The sequence below is a fragment of the Littorina saxatilis genome, linkage group LG9, assembly GCF_037325665.1.
Source record: "Littorina saxatilis isolate snail1 linkage group LG9, US_GU_Lsax_2.0, whole genome shotgun sequence".
NCBI lineage: Eukaryota > Metazoa > Mollusca > Gastropoda > Littorinimorpha > Littorinidae > Littorina > Littorina saxatilis.
This window is the reverse complement of record NC_090253.1, coordinates 4,203,821-4,224,448: the sequence shown is the minus strand read 5'-3', so window position 1 is coordinate 4,224,448 and position 20,628 is coordinate 4,203,821. Positions and strand designations below refer to the sequence as shown.

General features: G+C 40.6%; 2 protein-coding genes across 3 annotated transcripts in view; one reads left to right on the top strand and one right to left on the bottom strand.

The window, feature by feature from the left end:
• Positions 1-1,325: 1,325 nt before the first annotated feature.
• LOC138975095 (ribosomal RNA small subunit methyltransferase NEP1-like) lies at positions 1,326-9,643 on the bottom strand. Of its 2 annotated transcripts, XM_070347743.1 has the most exons (6): positions 9,494-9,643; positions 8,224-8,467; positions 6,999-7,057; positions 6,211-6,360; positions 4,351-4,425; positions 1,326-1,452 (listed from the first exon to the last, which is right to left on the bottom strand). In XM_070347743.1, exons 1-6 carry the CDS (start codon positions 9,566-9,568, stop codon positions 1,393-1,395), a joined length of 663 nt encoding a protein of 220 aa, XP_070203844.1. In that variant the 5' UTR covers positions 9,569-9,643; the 3' UTR covers positions 1,326-1,392. The 2 variants fall into 2 exon arrangements, with proteins under 2 accessions (XP_070203844.1, XP_070203845.1); XM_070347744.1 differs by lacking the exon at positions 1,326-1,452 and having other exon boundaries at positions 4,277-4,425.
• Positions 9,644-9,819: 176 nt separating this feature from the next.
• The window catches only part of LOC138975103 (uncharacterized), a 57,896-nt gene continuing 47,087 nt past the window's right edge, over positions 9,820-20,628 (top strand). Inside the window, exons 1-9 of the mRNA XM_070347756.1 lie at positions 9,820-10,286; positions 11,071-11,160; positions 12,236-12,438; positions 13,809-13,855; positions 16,071-16,249; positions 17,136-17,252; positions 19,015-19,090; positions 19,745-19,824; positions 20,129-20,188. Of these exons, the coding sequence (XP_070203857.1) occupies positions 10,161-10,286; positions 11,071-11,160; positions 12,236-12,438; positions 13,809-13,855; positions 16,071-16,249; positions 17,136-17,252; positions 19,015-19,090; positions 19,745-19,824; positions 20,129-20,188 (978 nt within the window). The 5' untranslated portion in view covers positions 9,820-10,160. The remainder of the gene's footprint in view (positions 10,287-11,070; positions 11,161-12,235; positions 12,439-13,808; positions 13,856-16,070; positions 16,250-17,135; positions 17,253-19,014; positions 19,091-19,744; positions 19,825-20,128; positions 20,189-20,628) is intronic.

Here is a 20,628-nt window from a genome sequence, read left to right as displayed (position 1 = left end):
GTGGAAACAGCTTTGTGTGTGTGTGTGTGTGCGTGTGACCGCGAGTGAATCACTGAATGTGTGGTTTGTTTTCCAGTTTGACGGAATGTTGGAAAATGAGAGAACATGCATGTGGTTGTGTGGCGGAAGAAGGGGTATACTTTATTCAGTTCTTTTTGATGGCCAGAATGTGTATTCATAAGAACAAAATATCAGAATTTGCAATAAAAAGTATTTTTGCTCCCTCGAATATGTGTGTGTGTGTTTGAGAGTGTTTTTGAGTGTGTGTGCACTCTCACTGTTTATATTTCAAGAAGTGAAAAGTAACCCCAAAAAGCAAAACAGTCGGACAACTTTTGTATTGAAATATATTTTCCTCTGACCAAAGACAGTTATTGCTTGTTTAGTGGCGCTGAGACAAAAACGCTATCAGCACCAACAGACATGGGACTGGTCCGAATTTTATCGGAATTCCGATATTTTCCTTTGCTCACAGACCATTCTTGAGATCGATGCAAATTCGTTGAGAAAAAAAAGGGGGGGGGGCGGGGGTGGTGGTATGAACCGTTCAGCTGAAGCTGTCTGCGTCTGAAGTCAGTGCATTCGCACCCCAGCACTCGCGTGAACCCATAGCAGTATCATGGGTCGCGTTTGATTGGCTGTCGATCTCCGACGATTATCGCCTAGGCCTAATTATTCACCGATGGCGGTTTGCGGGTTGTTATGATTGGCTGCCGATCTCCAAACGCCGAAGGTGAAAAAGGTAGCATCATGGCGTCTGGATTCTGTATTGTTTTGTCGGCTGTGGAAGCTCTTACGATCGACGACCAAAGTGTGAAAAACAAGTGGAAAGCCAACTGGCTGTCAGAAGAAGTGACAGTCATTATCAACAAGAAAGAAAGGCGCCAGCTCATTGGCGACAGTATCGCCAAGATATCCATTCCCGGTCAGGCCGTGTGCACGTGGTGCGACAACGGCCACTGCGTGGTGAAATACGGACTTGGTGGAAAAAATGTGTTAGTTCTGAAAGTTTTCAAGTAAGTTTTGTGTGTGTGTGATTGTTATAAATTACACTTTTGTTTAAAATGCTAAAACATATTATTCTTGTGGTTTTTATAGCTTTTTAAAAAGGCATGATCTAATTTTTTGCTATCAGGAGAGGCCCCAAAATGGCCTTTATAATTCTAACATTCATTTTCCGTCAGGGGGGCTTTGCCCCCCTGAACCCCCTACCTATGCGGCCCCTGGACCCGGGCTTACTTTCCTACTTTTGGAACATTTGCTGGTCTCATGTCTGACCAACCGGGGCTCCAAACACCACCAAAGTTTTTCGGGTCGGACGCAGCAGGATCGGAGGGAGGGTTTTCTTTTGGGCTGGCATCATCCCACCACGCAGTTCCAACAGCCTCACTTTCATCTTGGCAAACACCTCAGGGTTCTTGGCTTTGACGTCGTTATGTTCTGTCGGGTCATCTGCGAGAAAGCAAAAGGTGACAATTAGCAGGGGTGGGACTTTTCTGCGAATCCGCGAAGACAACACGAATTCCGCTCTATTTTTTCGGGTCCCATTTCATCACAGTATCTAAACTTGGCCAAAAAATGATTGCAATAATTTTCGCATGCTCAGAAAAACGTTCAACCACAATCCATTTTAATTGAACTTTATATGCTGGAAAAGGTAATTATGTCTACAGTTCATATCATTTGTTCGATCGGTGGTACTTTGTATAGGCATCCCGTGGCAGCCGGTCAAACAAGTTCACCCCTAAAATCGACCTGACAAAAACCAATGTCCCATATTTGAAATTTCTGCAAAAAATCAGAATGTGCACTTACCAAACACTTCTGACTACCATTGGAAAGGCCATTCAATTTCCTGTTCACAGCATTTGTTTCATGCACCTTACCTCTCTAGTTTTTATGTAGCCTTTTGTCAAAGACGGTAGGTGTCAACCGTTTCAAAGGCCAAAAAAGGCACGTTTTGTGGCCATTTTTGAGGGGCCTTCCACTGAAAGAGCCATATCTGCTTAAGTGCTCAAAATTGCTTTAAAAATTTCAGAAGTTATGACCAATAGGCTGACCAGAATCTGTATTGATTTTTGTGAACGTGTATATATAAGCGTGTCGTATTACGTAACTTTTCCGAAAGACCTAAACAAATATTCTTATTAATTCAGGGTTTAAGGACAAAAAATCTTGTTGACTGAATGATATGGAGAGAAGTGAAGATGGAACAGAACACTGGAGGCTTGAGAGTTAAATTGTGCTGACTGAAAACTCCTGATAACTAATAGTCATGTTGAGCTTCAATGCATTGGGGCGTCACTTGGATCATACTATTGCCAGTATTGGATTATGGATATATGGTTCATTACGTAAATATGCACCATTACAATGTTACCATTGTTGTGTTATAGTGTTTTTTATGTTTGGTTGGGAAAAAAAATTGTTTGGGGGGCGGGGTGAGAAGAATGTCTTTTTTAACCTGATCCAAACGAGTTGAATTTTAGTCTCAAAATGCACCAGATTGCACAGATTTTAATGTACCATTTAAAAAAAACGGGGGGGGGGGGGGGGGGGGGGGCATGCCCCCGAACCCCCTTACAAAAAAGGGATTTCCTCTTTTTTCATCACAAGAGAGTCCCACCCCTGTATACGTGATGTTAGTTGACTAGTTGAAATAAAGAAATTACACTTTTGATTGATACCAAAAGAAACAGTTCTATATTTGATATGTGTTATTTCGTTTGTCTGTTGCAAAATTGCTCATCGCCATGCACGCAACACACAGACACACTTACGAAAGCATGGTGATACCGCTCGTATCCATGCATACAGACACAGAGACAAACGTACACACAAAGTTATCCGATAGCCCAACACCAGTTTTACAAACAAAAGCACATGTGAGTGTTATGTAGTAGTTACGCATTCTACCTCAGTAAAGATAAAGAATGTACCCATCAAGGTCATGTGGGTTTTTCGGGCTATGGTCGGCTCCTACCCAGAGTGAAAGTGCTATGGTTCCTATGGGAAGGCTGGGATCACACAGCCGAGTGTCATTCACTTAACGAATGCGACATTGAGGGTGCTCAGGTTCTGTATACCTGACCAACACCGCAGGTGCGGCAGTTCTCGGGCCTGGTTGACGCCAGGATATATTATGACAGTAAGCGTAGTGCTGCCCTGTCACGTAGTCTCAAACCAAATTGGAAATCCAAAGCATCATTATAATCATCCTCATCTCATTAATCATCCAAAATATAAATTGTCCTTGCTCTTGTGGCCCTTCATGCCCGGAGCTCTCATGGTGACCTTGGTCTCAGTGTTCCCGTTCCTTCCTTCCCTGAATAGTAGTTCTGCTGTCAGTCTTCAACGTGTGACGTTCTGGGGGGTCGATGGAGGGACGTGGTGGCGGTCTGCTCTCTGGAGGGGACGCTCACTCTGTCTGGCTCCGCGACTTAAAGTCAATGTCGTTTGTAGAAGGCATAGTAGGTAGTGGGCTGCGTCCGTTAGCTCGGGACAGACCCACTACTAAACACCGTCGAAGTGACTCAGCAGAAGTGCAGTGTCATCTTCCGAGGGTAGCCTACCGCAGCGACCCGACATCCCCCCCTGGAGCGTCTGTAAAATCGACAAGTCTGGCAGCGGAACGAAATTTAGAGGTGGTTGGAGCAGCGAGTGCAGGGACGGGGCGGTGTGAGAGCACAACGGGACAAGGGAACAAGTGTAAAGACAAAAAACAAAAAAAAAGAAAAAAAAAAGAATGTATTAATTGTGTGATAGGTGGATAATACAGTAATCAGCTACCGCCGTTTTCGTCCCTTGGCCGGTGTATGTCAGTTTGGTCTATACTTGACGCATAATAGTTGATCATTATATAAAATACAATGCTTGAGCAAATTATTGGCTGGGACCCTTTGGTTAATAGTTGACTCTTATTGTGGGTCAGTGTGACATGCGATACTTTTGTCTCTTGAACATTTAGTTTCTTCTGTGTGTGCAGTGTCAGCGTGTGTGTTTCAATGAACCTAAGGAGCGTGTGCACTTAAAATGTCAAGTCTGTTCCTCCACTCAGACTTGCAAACACACACACACAACACACTCTTTGCTAAAACAATGCAGAAAAACAAACTCAAATATACCTTTCCTCTGTTTTTAATTTTGTTTCTGTACATATACGTACACATACATGCGCACACACACACAGTCTCTTTCTCACACACAGAATCTTACTGGTTCATAACCTGTATTGCATGTCACCTGCACACATAATCCCCTTCCCTTCAAATGCGTATGTCTCCCCTGACCCCCCCCCTCCCCCACCCAGAGTTACTTGATGCCCCATACATCCTGAGCAGCTTTACACACAAAAGCACACGCTAGTGCAGCTGACAGCGGGTAGTTGCTGATGGAGAAACATCCCTCTGCATAGTCAACTTCCACCTGAAATTCAGAAGAAAATTTTTTTTTCAAAATTACAAATGTGTATCGATCCAAATATCCTGGCCAGAAAAAATTGTTGTGTCAAAAGACATCACGCGTGTCAAAACTATCAGACATTTGATCAACCTTGGGTCAGAACAATGCGCCAGACCAAAAACGTATGTGTAAATGATCGAAGACCAAGGCCTGAGTACAACACTGTAATATACTATTTTGAGAGAGGAATGGTTAACCAATAAATGTATCAAAATGCTGAAAAACGTCAAAGATTACAAATGATAACTTATTATTACCATTCCAGTGCACCATATGGCTTTTTTGACCAATCAGGACTGATTCTGGGTGACCCTCTAAATGTAATAGGTACAGACAGGGACACATTTTGTTTAGGCAAAAAAAAAAAAAAAAAAGGCTGTTTACGGTAACCCGACCGACCCAATTTTTTTCACGCGACCCTAGACTTTTTTTTGGCATTTGGAAAAAAAAAAAAAAAAAAATCTGGGTTTTTTGCAAAATAACGTAAAAAAATGTTTTTTTGGAAAAAGAAAAAAAAAATCCTGACCTACCGATTCTTATTTTTTGGCCTATGTTACCGTAAACAGACCTTTTTTTTTTTTGCCTTATCACGCTAAAAATAAACAAGATAAAGTAAATATTGGAATTAACGATATCAGTGTGAACTATTCTAAAGAATGACACTTCAAATGCTGTCATATAATGCACTCTTTATCTAAAAAAAACACACCAAAAAGCCAGTTTTGTTCGTGGGTGCTTTACGGAACGGCAGGGCACCACCCACCCTCTGCGTTTGCAATGCCGAAACTTTCTTTCTTTCTTTATTTGGTGTTTAACGTCGTTTTCAACCACGAAGGTTATATCGCGACGGGTAAAAGGGGGGGAGATGGGATAGAGCCACTTGTTAATTGTTTCTTGTTCACAAAAGCACTAATCAAAAAATTGCTCCAGGGGCTTGCAACGTAGTACAATATATTACCATACTGGGAGAATGCAAGTTTCCAGTACAAAGGACGTAACATTTCTTACATACTGCTTGACTAAAATCTTTACAATAATTGACTATATTCTATACAAGAAACACTTAACAAGGGTAAAAAGAGAAACAGAATCCGTTGGTCGCCTCTGGGGAGCATCGGGTAAATTCTTCCCCCTAACCCGCGGGGGGTAATGCCGAAACACTCATTTGAAAATGTCATTGTCAAAGTTCTGAAGATTTAAGTGAAATTGCGTCAGTCAATTTACATCAAATATATCTTTACATCATTTCCTTTCTCTCTGGCGTCGATTCTTAATCTGTCGCTCTCTGTTGGACAAGAAAAATCGAAGCAACTGAAACGCATGTTCAACATGGTTTATCTTGTGATTGTTGTGTGAACGCATTCTACCTGTAAATCACGTCAGGTGAGTGATTGGCTGACCCAGGTCACGAGAATGCTTTGACTGACAGGAATAATTAGATAGGAGCAATTCAGTTCCCAATGGGGCTGTTCTCTCTAATTCCCAAAGTCGCTTCGAAATGTCTTTTGGTCAAAATAGACAGTAATAAAACGTTATTTCTAACAAGCTGACTGTTAGAAAATGTATAACATATATCCATTTTCTCGCCATGTCTGTTATTTGCTAACAGTCAGCATATTAGAAATAACTTATACTATTTGGTTGTTATCGGGATGTGGTCGCAGGGTTAGGTTTGAACTGTATCTGTGATTTTGCATGGAACTGTTTGCACGTGTTCTCCTGCATAATCTAAGCTGTTGTCCCACTTACACTTCCGTGAGCCATTGCTCCGATAACCAACACCACAGGCTCGTCTTTAGGGATCAGCGTTTCAACGGCCACCACTTCATCCGCCTTGAAGCTCATCACAAGTTTCTTGGCTCCTGCTGGCAGGTGGTCCGACACTGGGTTCTTTATCACCTAGTGGAAGTAAGCATGCGTTTTAATTACTACTGTAAATAAACATGCGCTTTAATTACTGTTGTAGATAAGCATGCATTTTGATTACTATTTCGATTATCATTCTGCTGGCCTGAGACATTGCCAGTAATCAGAGTTCAATCCAAGATATTTGGTATTCTCTTTTTCTCTACCACTTTCTACCCTTCTCTCACATGGAAATCAGGAAAGGTGTATTCAACTCCCCTCCTCAGTCACAATCCTTCTTCTCCAACACACAAACTCAAACAAATTAACTGGACAAACGTTGCCTCTCACTCTCTCACATACACACACAAACCACACACACTGTAAACCTTATAATTATGGTTACCCCTGATAGTGTTAATCACTTAAATCAGCCTTGTGCCAAACACACACAGAAAAGGAGTGAAATATACGATGGGAAAGAAACTGCAGATCTGGCATACACCTTGGGAAAATCTTAACAAAAGACATTACTTGAAAGATCTGCAGTCACTTTTGTTCTGTTGTGTGGATTAAAAAACATGTTGGACTACCTAGCCTTTTCTTATAGGACCATGTCACCTTAACCACAACTTTTTTCATGACCTCAGGAAAAGAGCAAACACTTGAAACAGATTACCAGCAACACTTACTTTCAAGAGCTTTTGGTTTCCATCGCTGGCATGAATTGAGAACTTATGAAGCAACTGAACTGAAATAGTGAAAACAAAACAATAATGACCACAATTTAAGTTTAATCTGCACATATTGTACAATGTGACAGGTATCATACCTTGCACTCTTGCAAGCACTTTTCACAACAGGGTGGAGACAAAACACATTCACTTATTCTAGATTTTCGATGTGTAAAGAAAGTACAATACTATACCGTTTGTGACTCATGTTGTTAATGTTGTCACTGTCAATGTCATCAAAAGTAAAAGAAAACTTTATAATTATGCTTCCTAGCTTCATGTAATCATGTATCGAATGAGGTAGAAAACACTAGTAGACTACTAGTACACAATAATGAGTGAATAAACGTTGATTCATACGGAGGCAAATCACAAATTATGGTTTTACTTCAACTTGTTCAAGTCAATCAGTTGATCAAATCAGGGTTTGAAACGGAACAAGGTGAAAAAGGTGGACATTTTGGCATGTGGACTATCAAACTCAAAGTGGCAATAAAGAAAAGAAGAGGTACCCCTCTCAAGGGTCCAAGCTAGCCCCTTCAGGAAAAATTGTTTCAAAGTTGCAACCATGGCAAATCTTAGCCATCGGTTGCATTGTGAGCATGACTTTTGGGTATAAAAGAGACAAGGGGAACAGGCATTTAGGGAGGAGGAAAACAGAGGTTCGCTGGAATTTGTGGAAGAAATAATCCAAATGGAGGATGATTTGAGGTCTGCTTAGTCAAACCTTACAACAGGCACAGTAACAACAAAATAATCTGTACATGTGGGTGTACAGTGAAATCCTGCCTTTTAGGCCAAAAAAAAAAAAAATAGGTCTGTTTACGGTAACCCGACCGACCCTATTTTTTTCGCGCGACCCTAGACTTTTTTTTGGCATTTGGGGAAAAAAAAAAAAAAACCCAAAAATCCCGACCTACCGACCCTATTTTTTTGGCCTATGTTACCGTAAACAGACCTATTTTTTTTTTGGCCTTAAGACTTCTCGCTCTAAGACACGCACAAACACCCTCAATACCCCAGCTAGTTTTCACGACTTCATGTTGATAAAGCCTGTAATTTACCTCCATTATAAAAGATTTTTAAGACCTGATTTTATCAGCTTTCTGGAGGTCTTAAAAGGTGGGTTCCATTGTCCTCATGTAATAATGACAGGACCATCATATCAAAACAAAGGTCTTACCCATCAAGCCACAAAACCTTTCAAAAGTTCTCGGGATTCTTGTCTGAGGGTTGATTTCAATCAAGACGTTCTTCTCCGTTCTGATGTAGACCTGAAGCAACCCTGCTCTGTTGAGGGGGGAGTCCATCAAATTGAGGAGGGACTGATGGGTAATGTCGGGTCGGCATTGCGAGATGTCTTTCTTCACCTTCCTGCCCAGGTTTTTGTGCTTGTCACAGTTCAGCAGCTCAAACTGCTTGTTAACCTGCGACATATAATATTAATAAAGACCGATTAAGATTATTTACTGTACATTTCAGGCTTTTCAATTTCACAGGTAAAAATGTCAAATGCAGATAATAAAAACCCACAACCTGTCATAACAAACAGGTCGACAATTTGTTTCCCTGACAACTGCATGCAAACATGTTTTAAGTTTGAATTGGTAAAATTGTTAATTGACTGGTTGCATTTTTTGCAGAATAATCTGGTCACTTTTTGCATAAGATTTCACTTTTCGTGGAGTTATTCTTGGTAAGTGGTGCCTGCCGATACGTTGCCATTGAAACTGAAGGCAGTCCACAAAATGTAACTAAGGCAAAAAAAAAAAAAATGTCCGTTTACGGTAACCCGACCGACCCTAGTTTTTAGGCCCGACCCTAATCTTTTTTTGGGATTGTCTGAAAAAAACAAAAAAAAAACCGCATCCAAAATAGAGCTGTTTGCGCTCAAACAGCAGACGACAGAAGGGAGGTAAGCTCAAAGTACTGTTAGGAGTAAAGGGTCGTCACTCGTGTTACTTCCTTTCAAAATGGATGCACGCAGTGGTGTTCGCCAAAAAAAGAAAAAGACAAAATGGGGGGGGGGGGGGGGGGGGGGGGGGGGGAAGGGGAACAAAAAAAAAGCCGACTTACCGACCCTATTTTTTCACCCTATGTTATCGTATAAACAGACCTTTTTTTTTGTGGCCTAAACCAATCCCTTCTCCTCCCTGCCACTGTGCTAGCAGACGACAGAAAATGACATTTGTTAATTACGTTGTATACATGTAAATAATAGCTAAAATTCCAAGTTCAGATTAAGACGGAGGTAACCACTCATTGAACCTGTTCGAATTTACAGAGCGATAGGGCCTGCACATAATGCGAATGATGAAGTTCTCTGCGCAAAACACGTGGTTGGCTAGGGCTTGAATTTGAACTTTAGTGTTAGTTTCGTCTCAAAGTCGATGTATTTTACAAGTAAGTGTCATTAACCATCAGACTCAAACTATTCTGAGCAACACACCCACCTTCACGGTCTCGAGGCTGGCATGTTCTAGTATAACGATCAATCTCTTTGAGTCTTTCTTCGCCACTGCAGCCATTTTGTTTGTATTGAACGTCAGAGTAACTTCCCTTGTCAACAACAATTTGTAGAAAAGTTTAACAAATACCAAAATAAACTACAAAATAGCAAAATATTTTGACCCTTTTTCATTCCAATAAATTCAAAAAATAATTGAAACACGAACTGTAAGTATTGATATTTTTTATATGTCATAATTTTACGTAATCTTATATCTTTTCTACAGGAAGTCCAACTTTTTAACGTGTCACAAAAAAATGTTTACCTGCACAACCATGTTGGTCGCGGGAACATGAAACTTTCACGATACTTGTTACTGTTTCATATTGTAGGCCCCTTCCAGACATTGTGGCCAATTTGATTGATGCAATAGGAGGACGTGAATTTACAACACTATAGTCTAGTTCAACATAACTGGAACAAGATTCAGCAGGAATTCATGCAGCTTCTATCTCTGATGGGTATGTGCAAAATGTTTTTAGATTTGCACGCTCAAAGTTAATGGCAAAGTTAACAGCGTGAGAAATCAGAGAAGGAGACGCGACTCCGAGACATCTTTTTGATTTCAGCTTCACACATATTGCAAGACAGGGCTGACCTGAAATCACAAAATGTCGAGACAGGGAACAAGTCTGAGAAAAACTCCCTTGAGAACTCCCTTGAATCTGACACCTGCTAAGACACCCGCAAAGACACCCGCTAAGACACCTGCCAAGACACCCGCAAAAGGAACACAAGTAAGCAAATATCAATAGTGCTTAATTACTACATGTGTGTGTTTGTGTGTGTGAGAGAGAGAGAGGAAATAAGGCCAAAAAGAAAAATATGTCTGTTTCCGGTAACATCGCCGAAAAAAATAGGGTCGGTCGGTCGGTGTTTTTTATTTTTTTTTACATTTTTTTTTTATAAACCTTTTTCTTACGTTTTGTTAACGTCTTTTTACATGTTTATTTATTTTTTTTTAAACGCTTCCTTAGTTTACTTACAATTATTTAGCACATGTTTTTGACCTAGATATATTGAAACTAAATAAAGTATACTTGACTTCATATATATATATTTTTGTACTTTTTTGTACAAAAAGCGAAAAAAACCTTTAGGGTCGGCGCTTAAAAATAGGGTCGGTCGGGTTAACGGAAACAGACATATTTTTCTTTTTGGCCTAAAGAATTCAGTCTTGGTATGGATGCATCTCTCTCTCTCTCTCTCTCTCTCTCTCTCTCTCTCTCTCTCTCTCTCTCTCTCTCTCTCTCTCTCTCTCTCTCTCTCTCTGAACTCTCTCTCTCTCTACTCTTTTTGATAATAATATTAGAAGTATATATACTGAGTATTTCTGGATCTATCTGTTACTTGTGTTAGATGCCTTCTGTAACTCTCTCTTTTCTTCTTCTGGTTTGCTCTCTGTTTGTGTTGGAAAGCAGAACTTTGAAAAATTGTCTTTTGGATGAGCAGGATGTTTTACCCAATTACAATGGTATAGTGAATTCATGAGAATGAAATATGATGATATATACATTACAGTGGGGTGCACCGAAGGTAGCAAACCGCCTGGCGACACAGGGACGCCTGATGACGCGAGGATCAAGGGGACTGGGCACAGCCATGACAGAAGTTTGAACAATCACAGTTTTTTTTTATCAAAATATTAACAGATATATACAGAGAGAAAGAAATATAGAGAAGGAACTTATTTGGAAGTTGAATTGTATGCAAACGTGTGTCGTCATATGGCTATCTTCCATATTATTTTGAAATGTTTTCTATCACATGTGAGTGTTAAATAGTTATGTATCGATTGGACATTGGATTTTTGGCCCTTCTTTGAGCCATGTGACGTCAGAGGCCTACAAAACTTCATATTTGGGCATTTCAGGTTGACCAAAACTTCAAAGGAACTACAAAACACACGTCATGTGTTTGATTGCATGTGTGTGTGCTGTTCAATGTCAAAACAACAACAAAGTCAGTACATGACGTGTGTTTTGTAGTTCCTTTGAAGTTTCGGTCAACCTGAAACGCCCAAATATGAAGCTCATGTGTTTGATTGCATGTGTGTGTGTGCTCGTTCAATCGTCAAAACAACAACAAAGTCATAGTACCTGAAAGGAATTCGATCGATACATAAATGTTATTTATATTTGTGTTTTTGACCAAAATATGACATTTTACACAGATCTCGACAGTCATTGTTCACCTCGACCGCTAGCGCGGTCTCGGAGAACAATGACTGTCTCGATCTGTGTAAAATGTCATATTTTGGTCAAAAACGCAAATAACGTATAGTGTCTTCTTGTCTGAACTTCTTATCAACTAGAGTTGTGACTAATTGTTGTGAAAATCTTCTTTACTTCTGCCTTTGTCTAAGTCTTTCTGCGCCCCTTGATAACTCTCCTGGTCTTCCTATATTCATGCAATGCATTCCTAGTTTTATAGTCTAGTGAAATCTTTTTCTGAATATGTACAGTGGAACCCCCCTTTTAAGAACCTCCCCCCCCCCACCCCCAATTTAAGACTCCCTCCGTTTTATATTCTTATTTTCTCAGATTTTCTGTTCATAACCTCTGTAAATGTACCCCCATTTTAAGAATCCCTCCTTTTTAAGACCTGATTTTCTCACATTTTTGGAGGTTTCAAGTGGGGGGGGGGGGGGGTTCACTGTTTATAATTATGTTACCCAATTTCACAGGGAACGGTGGTACAGCGAGCAGCGTATGCAGCCCCCGAGGGTTACGACACAAAGGGACTGATGAGTATCATCAGGGACTATCTTCACAGAACAGGGCTTGAGAAAAACTTCAGCGAACTTCTTCATATGTTGCTGGACCGTGCTCAGCTGCCGTACAACCCCTACCCGGGTTTTGCCACCCGCCTGCGACCCCACGCTGAAAAGTGAGCAGTGGTGTGTTTGTGTGTGTGTGTTTGTGTGTGAGTGTGTGTGTGTTTGTGTGTGTATATGTGAATGTTTGTGTATGTGTGTGAGTGTGTATGCCGTGCGTGTGCACTTGTGTGAACAGCTTTGCTACGTACCAGCTTACGACTTTATGCTGAGAAATGAGCAGTTTGGTTGTGTGTATGAATGTGTGTTTGCACATGTGTGAAGAAAAGCAGTACACAGAAAACTTTTATGCATAATTTGGTTTGAACAATTCATGAACATATTTGGTTTTTTTTATCCTGCATTAAACTGATATTGTTTTAGTTTCAAATACATGTAGTCAGTTGAGGTCACAGACCAGTACCAATTACTCTTGGCTTTCTTTTCTTATTATTTGATTTGTTATTATGTTTATAATTTGAAGAGTGGGTTTTTTTTTCATTGTTGTTTTGTTTTTTGAATGAAAACAATAACAAGTCGCGTAAGGCGAAAATACAATATTTAGTCAAGTAGCTGTCGAACTCACAGAATGAAACTGAACGCAATGTAATTTTTCAGCAAGACCGTATACTCGTAGCATCGTCAGTCCACCGCTCATGGCAAAGGCAGTGAAATTGACAAGAAGAGCGGGGTAGTAGTCGCGCTAAGAAGGATAGCACGCTTTTCTGTATACCTCTCTTTGTTTTAACTTTCTGAGCGTGTTTTTAATCCAAACATATCATATCTATATGTTTTTGGAATCAGGAACCGACAAGGAATAAGATGAAAGTGTTTTTAAATTGATTTCGACAATTTAATTTTGATAATAATTTTTATATATTTAATTTTCAGAGCTTGTTTTTAATCCGAATATAACATATTTATATGTTTTTGGAATCAGCAAATGATGGAGAATAAGATAAACGTAAATTTGGATCGTTTTATAAATTTTTTATTTTTTTTTACAATTTTCAGATTTTTAATGACCAAAGTCATTCATTAATTTTTAAGCCACCAAGCTGAAATGCAATACCGAACCCCGGGCTTCGTCGAAGATTACTTGACCAAAATTTCAACCAATTTGGTTGAAAAATGAGGGCGTGACAGTGCCGCCTCAACTTTCACGAAAAGCCGGATATGACGTCATCAAAGACATTTATCCAAAAAATGAAAAAAACGTTCGGGGATTTCATACCCAGGAACTCTCATGTCAAATTTCATAAAGATCGGTCCAGTAGTTTAGTCTGGATCGCTCTACACACACACACACACACACACGCACACACGCACGCACACACACACGCACATACACCACGACCCTCGTTTCGATTCCCCTCGATGTTAAAATATTTAGTCAAAACTTGACTAAATATAAAAAGAACTTGTCATCTTTGCTGTGTTACAGGTTCATCATGTACACTGATTCAGAGGAATACATTGACAACATTACCAGTAAGACAATTTTGATTTTGTGAGTGACATTTGATAGGAGTGGACTGAACCATAAATGATCCTTTTTCTCTATGTTTGTGTTTATTCTCTATGTTTGTGTTTATTCTCTATGTTTGTGTTTATTCTCTATGTTTGTGTTTATTCTCTATGTTTGTGTTTATTCTCTATGTTTGTGTTTATTCTCTATGTTTGTGTTTATTGTCTATGTTTGTGTTTATTCTCTATGTTTGTGTTTATTCTCTATGTTTGTGTTTATTCTCTATGTTTGTGTTTATTCTCTATGTTTGTGTTTATTCTCTATGTTTGTGTTTATTCTCTATGTTTGTGTTTATTCTCTATGTTTGTGTTTATTCTCTAAAGCGTAAAAAACAAACAAGAAGTAAGTGTGCAAATTCTGTCCACTCAGCTGAAAGGAAAATGTAAGAGGTCGATCCTTTGATGCATATAAGGTACCGTATTTGACGGACTACAAGCCGCGACTTTTTTTCAAAAAAAATCGCATTGCGGCTTATAAAAAGATGCGGCTAAAACGTTACCTAAACTTGAATAGCATTCACCTAATGGAAGTCGCCGCGGATTTTCTTTTCGCTCGATTAGCGATTACCGGTACTTTATTTTAGCTCTCTACTCAAGACTCGGCGCTTTTCTCTTTCTTTCGCGAATTTTCGTTTGTCAACAAGTCGTCGTGACAAGATAGCGTACAGAGAAACACCGGATGTATCAGGATCTCGCGCGCGTGAGATTTCGTTTTTTTGTGTCTCGCGATAGTTGGAGGAGCGAGAGCCGCCATGTTGTGTTTTCATCTGCTCGAAATGTGCGCAAAAGTCGTAAATCATCAAATAAAAGCTTATTCCGGGCGGGACTACATGTGTGTGTTGGTTACAAATTGTGTGTGTGAGATATTTTTCTTCAAACTTTTTCACTTTTCTTCTTTGTTTCACTTGTTTATTCTCGGAGCCGATTTTGCCAAATACCGTACTTTCGTTTGCCTGGTTGTTTTGATTGATTGACACGATCTGATTATATTTTTTTCGAAGGCGGCTAATATAGTGACGCGGCCTATACGTGGCTCGTCCCCATTTTTTTTGAGTCACTTGAGAAAAAGTGACTCTATGTAATCGGTCAGTGTTAGTCTGTCCGGCCGGCCGGCCGGCCGGCCGGCCGTCCGTAGACACCACCTTAACGTTGGACTTTTCTCGGAAACTATCAAAGCGATCGGGCTCATATTTTGTTTAGTCGTGACCTCCAATGACCTCTACACTTTAACGATGGTTTCGTTGACCTTTGACCTTTTTCAAGGTCACAGGTCAGCGTCAAAGGAAAAATTAGACATTTTATATCTTTGACAAAGTTCATCGGATGTGATTGAAACTTTGTAGGATTATTCTTTACATCAAAGTATTTACATCTGTAGCCTTTTACGAACGTTATCAGAAAAACAAGGGAGATAACTAGCCTTTTCTGTTCGGCAACACACAACTTAACGTTGGGCTTTTCTCGGAAACTATAAAAGTGACCGGGCTCAAATTTTATGTGAACGTGACTCATTGTGTTGTGAATAGCAATTTCTTCCTGTCCATCTGATGCCTCATATAATATTCAGAACTGCGAAAGTGACTCGATCGAGCGTTTGCTCTTCTTGTTTTTAAAGTTGGGGGTGCGGCTTATAAAACGGTGCGTCTTGTAATCCGTCAAATACGGTAAATGGAATTAGGGATACTAAAGTAAATGTGGAGTTTTGTGCGATTTGTCAGACGGCAGTGTTTCTAGTGCGTTTTGTTAAGTGCAACAACTCAAAAATAAGGGTTAGTAGGTGGGATACTTTTTATTTTTTATTTTTTTTATTTTTTTGAAATTTGTTTTTTATTAACACAGGCGCATTTGGCTTTTTATTTGCCAGAAATCATGCGAGCTGTGTCCCTTAGATGTCAGAGAAAAGTAACTTTTCTTGTAAAGTTTCCAGAATTGAGATTTGTCTATGTTTTTCTGGGGGAGGGGGGGGGGGGGGTAGGGTAGGGTAGGGTAGGGTAGGGTAGTGGGAGTAACAAAAAGTTGTAGGGTCGGGAGGACAAAGTAGGGTAAGTTGGGGAATCTGGAACATGGAATTTTTTCTTCGCCTAATCATTATAGAATCCAGTTTTACAGATCAACATTTTTTCCACTTTATTGCGTGTATATGTTTGCATCTCTGTAACGCACGTGTTCTGATCAACAGCCATGCCGCTGTTGGAGACGCAGCTGCTGAACCTGTACACCCTGAAGGAGAGGGCCGGCGTGTGGGGGCTCAAGAGTCTGCTGAGAACCATCAACATCCACTCTGTGCTCAGGTACCGCTGGATGGTGGAGGACCTCACGCCACGACAACAAGACTTGTTCGCTCTGGAGGGATACTCTGTGAGTTGGCTTCCTACAGGGACCGTATTGGCTATTTCACGCTAAGGATAGAAGACAAATGTTCGCTTTGAGGGATACTCTGTAAGTTGGCTTCCTACAGGGACCGTACTGGCTATTTCAGAAACAAGTTCAGTGAACCCCCCTCCCCCTCCCCCCCTTTTAAGAGTCTCCAATTTAGGAATCGTCCTCTTTGGGACCCTGTATTCTCAGATTTTCTGTTCATAACCTCTATAAATGTGTACTTAAAAAAAAGTGTTTTTTTTGTTGTCTGAGTTACAATCTTTATAAGCTGAAATCAAAGAGAGAGAAAAAGTTCACATTTAGAACAAAATCTTGTGTGTTTCTCTCGTGTGGGACTGGAATGGACTATGCAAGTATGTAAACGAATACATGGGTGTTACTCTTCCGGCTTTTGCCGGATTTCCGGTTTTTGAAAAAATTTGAAGCCGGAAATTCCGGTTTTCCGGGTTTAAAAAAAAAAAAAAAAAAAAACTTCGTTTCGCTAAGTTGAAATAACGAGCAGCGGTTCCGATCCGACTTTTGACACCGGTTCGCGTGCTTTCTCGGTTTGCTCCCTTGGATTTGCCGCCATCTTGCTTATTATGATTTGGTTTCGTCGGTGTCCAGAAACTTTCTTTCAAACTTGAGCATTTTGGACCCCTGCCTTTCAGGTTTTTTTATTTTTCCCAGTAACACCCATGCAAATAGTGGGGGTTTATTTTTATTTTTTTTTTGGGGGGGGGGGGGGGGGACCTCAGTTGCATGCAGGTTGCTTAGACCCTTAGTTTCTCTCAGATTTTCTGTTCATAACCTCTGTAAATGAGCACTTAATAAAAGTGTGTGTTGTTTGTTTGTTTTGTTTTTTGGTGAGTGATTCATTCAACAGAACCAAGTGATGGTGGCGCTGGTGGGGGCGGCAGTGTTTCACGGCACATTCTACCCGCAGTGTCACATAGTGCAGCTACGCATTGAATACCTGGTCACTGGCAAGGAGGTGGCTCAGGTCAGTCTAAAAATACTTTGTACAGTGGGACCCCCATTTTAAGACCTGCATGATTTTCTCAGACTTTTTGTTCTTCTTCTTCCGTAGAGGACTGGGTTCTTGCGAACGTCTCAGAGTCCTGCGGTTGAGTCACTGTTACCGAGAGTGGCTAGCTCCGGCAAACAGGGAGATTTAAAGGTGGGGAGGTTAAAACTATGTACAGGGGAGAGTGCGTTCAAAGGGCTCTCATGCCCGACTGCAGGAGACTGCCGCCGAGACGGGAGCGAAACGACTCCAGGGAGGGGGCCGACGATACCAGTGTTGGCAACTTATTCCATTCGGAGATTGTGCAGGGGAAAAATGAGTTTGAAAGGGCTGGGTGGAGGGCGTACTCCTGGTGCAGCCGGCCTGCTCCCCGTGTTCGAGGGTCAGAGGGAGAGGTGTACGCCGCTGCGGCGATGGCTACTAGTGAGTTAATAACCTCTGTAAATTTAACCCCATTGTAAGACTACCTCCTTTTTAAGACCTGCATGATTAACTCAGATTTTGGGAGGTCTTAAAAGGGAGGTTCCACTGTACTGTCAAACCTTTCTATGACAACCTCCCATTTGGTGCCGACCCAAACTGGTTGTTATAGATACGTGGTCTCTGTGCAAAGGTGAGTTATACAGAAAAACAGGAAAATGCTTATACGACTCACGACTCACCATTAGTAATGAATAACAGTGGAACCTCCCTTTTAGGACCACCAAATGTAAGACTTCCTCCCTTTTAAGACCCTGCTGTTTTCTCAGATTTTCTCTTCATAACCTGAGTTCTTTGTGAAACGAAGTTGTTGTGAATCCTTTGTGTGCTTTGTGTGCTTTGTGTGCTTTGTGTGCTTTGTGTGCTTTCAGACATTTGGAAGAGTCTGCACGGAGTTGGCTCTTGAAAATAAATTCCTCGCTGTGTTGAAACCCTCGCCGATAGGGACTTCTTCTTCTTCTTCTTCTGCGTTCGTGGGCTGAAACTCCCACGTACACGTGTTTTTGCACGAGTGGATTTTTACGTGTATGACCGTTTTTACTCCGCCATTTAGACGGCCATACACCGCTTTCGGAGGAAGCATGCTGGGTATTTTCGTGTTTCTATAACCAACCGAACTCTGACATGGATTACAGGATCTTTTCCGTGCGCACTTGGTCTTGTGCTTGCGTGTACACACAAAGGGGGATAAGCCACTAGCAGGTCTGCACATAAGTTGACCTGGGAGATCGGAAAAATCTCCACACTTAACCCACCAGGCAGCCGTGGCTGGGATTCGAACTCACGACCTTCCGATTAAGAGGCAGACGTCTTACCACCTCGCCACAGCGCCCGTCTAGCCAATAGGGACAAACTGGTTGTCAAGTCAGCTCACTCTGACTTAGTTATGTCCCCGCCCCAAAATGAAGCTGTAGCATTCAGACGTACTAACGTAGTTTTTGTTACTACAGTTACGCCCCCCGCCCCAAAATGAAGCTGTAGCATTCAGACGTACTAACGTAGTTTTTTTACTACAGTTACGTCCCCGCCCCAAAATGAAGCTGTAACATTCAGACGTACTACATTATAGGTTTGTTTTACTACAGTTATGGTTAGTTAACGCTGTAAATCACACTTTTGCTGACATCATCATTAATCAGCAGAAGCTATTGTTTTTAGTTTTAAGTACAAGGTGATGTATTGATAATCATTGTTTGATTAGAGCGGCGAATTGATTTTGTAACTGATTTTCAACCAGACTTTTTAAAATTATTTGCAGGGAGTGGCCATCTTCATCAACAGTGTGATGCTGGATATTGACAACCTGATTGCCAGCAACGACCACATTCTTCTGGGTAATTTCACACCTTTCATGAACTTGCCGATCTTGTTCTCATAAACTGTCAATGTCTCAATCAACGACCAGATTTTTCTGGGTAATTTGACATCGGTAATGAGCTTGGTAATGAGCTTGCGGATCATGCATATGATTGCTAGTGTTCTCACCAATTACTTAATGTCTGAAGTAACGACCACATTCTTCTTGGTAATTTTGTGCATTTGATATTTAACATTTGGATCATTATTACTGTTTTTATGAACTGAATGTCTCTGATGATTACTTTTAAAGGTTTTAGGAACTAGTTCTGTTTAAAACACAGAAAGAAATATATAGTTGCCACTTCCAACTCTTTTACCAATTATTTTAGTTGGCTTGATTATCTACCTCTTGGAAATGTTTTGAAAATTTTGGTTAATTATATTTTGAAATTGTAAGTGATTAACATGGGCACATTTTGGAACTCGGTCAGTTATGCAAAGAATTAAAGAAGTAAAATTTAAAAAGTACAACCAGAATAATTAAAGATGAAGGTGCAATGCATAGAAGTAATGCATTGCACAAAAAAAAGACAGGTTTCTTTCTGTACGTTACATTTGCCCAAGAAGGACATTAATTTGTATCACTTGTTAATTTGTTCAGTAATTTTGTTTGTTTGCTATATGACCAGGTGTGAACATACCTGTGGATGTCGGGGAGGACCAGTGGGACCAAGAATTTTGGGAACCTCCACAAATCCTAGAAGACAAGGTGTGTTGTTGTTGTTGTTCCGGTGTTGTTGTTGTTGTTCTTGTTGTTTTTGAGGATGAGGATGTTCTGGTTTTAATGTTTTTGATATGCTGATTGATCATTTCATTTTGGCATTCTGATGTGTATGATTAATATCAGTGTTATTGGTTGTTGTTGTCTTTTGTTGTTGTTTTGTGTGAGTGTTTTATACTTTTTTCCCTGCAGGTGAAACTATTAAACTGAGGCATTGTTTTTTTGTTTTTTGCTTTAATTTATCTGCTGTTTTATGAACTTTTCTAAATTCATTTTGTTTGTGATTTTACAGGCAAAATTACTGCAGTTGATGAGCAACGCTGTGGCTGCCAGCAAGTACATCCTGGCTGAGGTCTGTATGCCTTCTCTCACATGCCTGTGATGTTTTATTCCAAGACAATGTATTATACTACACAGTAGCTTGCTCACACAAGTGTATTTGCACATGCAGGTGTGCCTAGAAGGGAGCAGTGCACATGCACTCTTGTATCACATACACATGCACGCACACATGTTCTCTCTCTCTCTCTCTCTCACTCTCACACTCACGTACACTCTCACTCTCTCTCATCTTCCTCCGAAAGCGGCGTATGGCTGCCTAAATGGCGGGGTAAAAACGGTCATACACGTAAAATTCCACTCGTGCAAAAACACGAGTGTACGTGGGAGTCTAAGCCCATGAACGAAGAAGAAGAAGAAGACTCTCTCTCATCTCTCTCTCTCTCTCTCTCTCTCTCTCTCTCTCTCTCTCTCTCTCTCTCTCTCTCTCTCTCTCTCTCTCTCTCTCACACA

What these genes read in the sequence shown, in the direction of transcription:
- LOC138975095 (XM_070347743.1), bottom strand. Translation starts at nt 9,568, where the DNA reads ATGGCTGCAGTGGCGAAGAAAGACTCAAAGAGATTGATCGTTATACTA. An exon ending in AAGGTTTTGTGGCTTGATGG is followed by an intron (nt 7,058 to 8,223) that starts GTAAGACCTTTG and finishes TCACTATTTCAG; the next exon opens with TTCAGTTGCTTCATAAGTTC. An exon ending in CTGCACTAGCGTGTGCTTTT is followed by an intron (nt 1,453 to 4,350) that starts GTGTGTAAAGCT and finishes GCTTTCTCGCAG; the next exon opens with ATGACCCGACAGAACATAAC.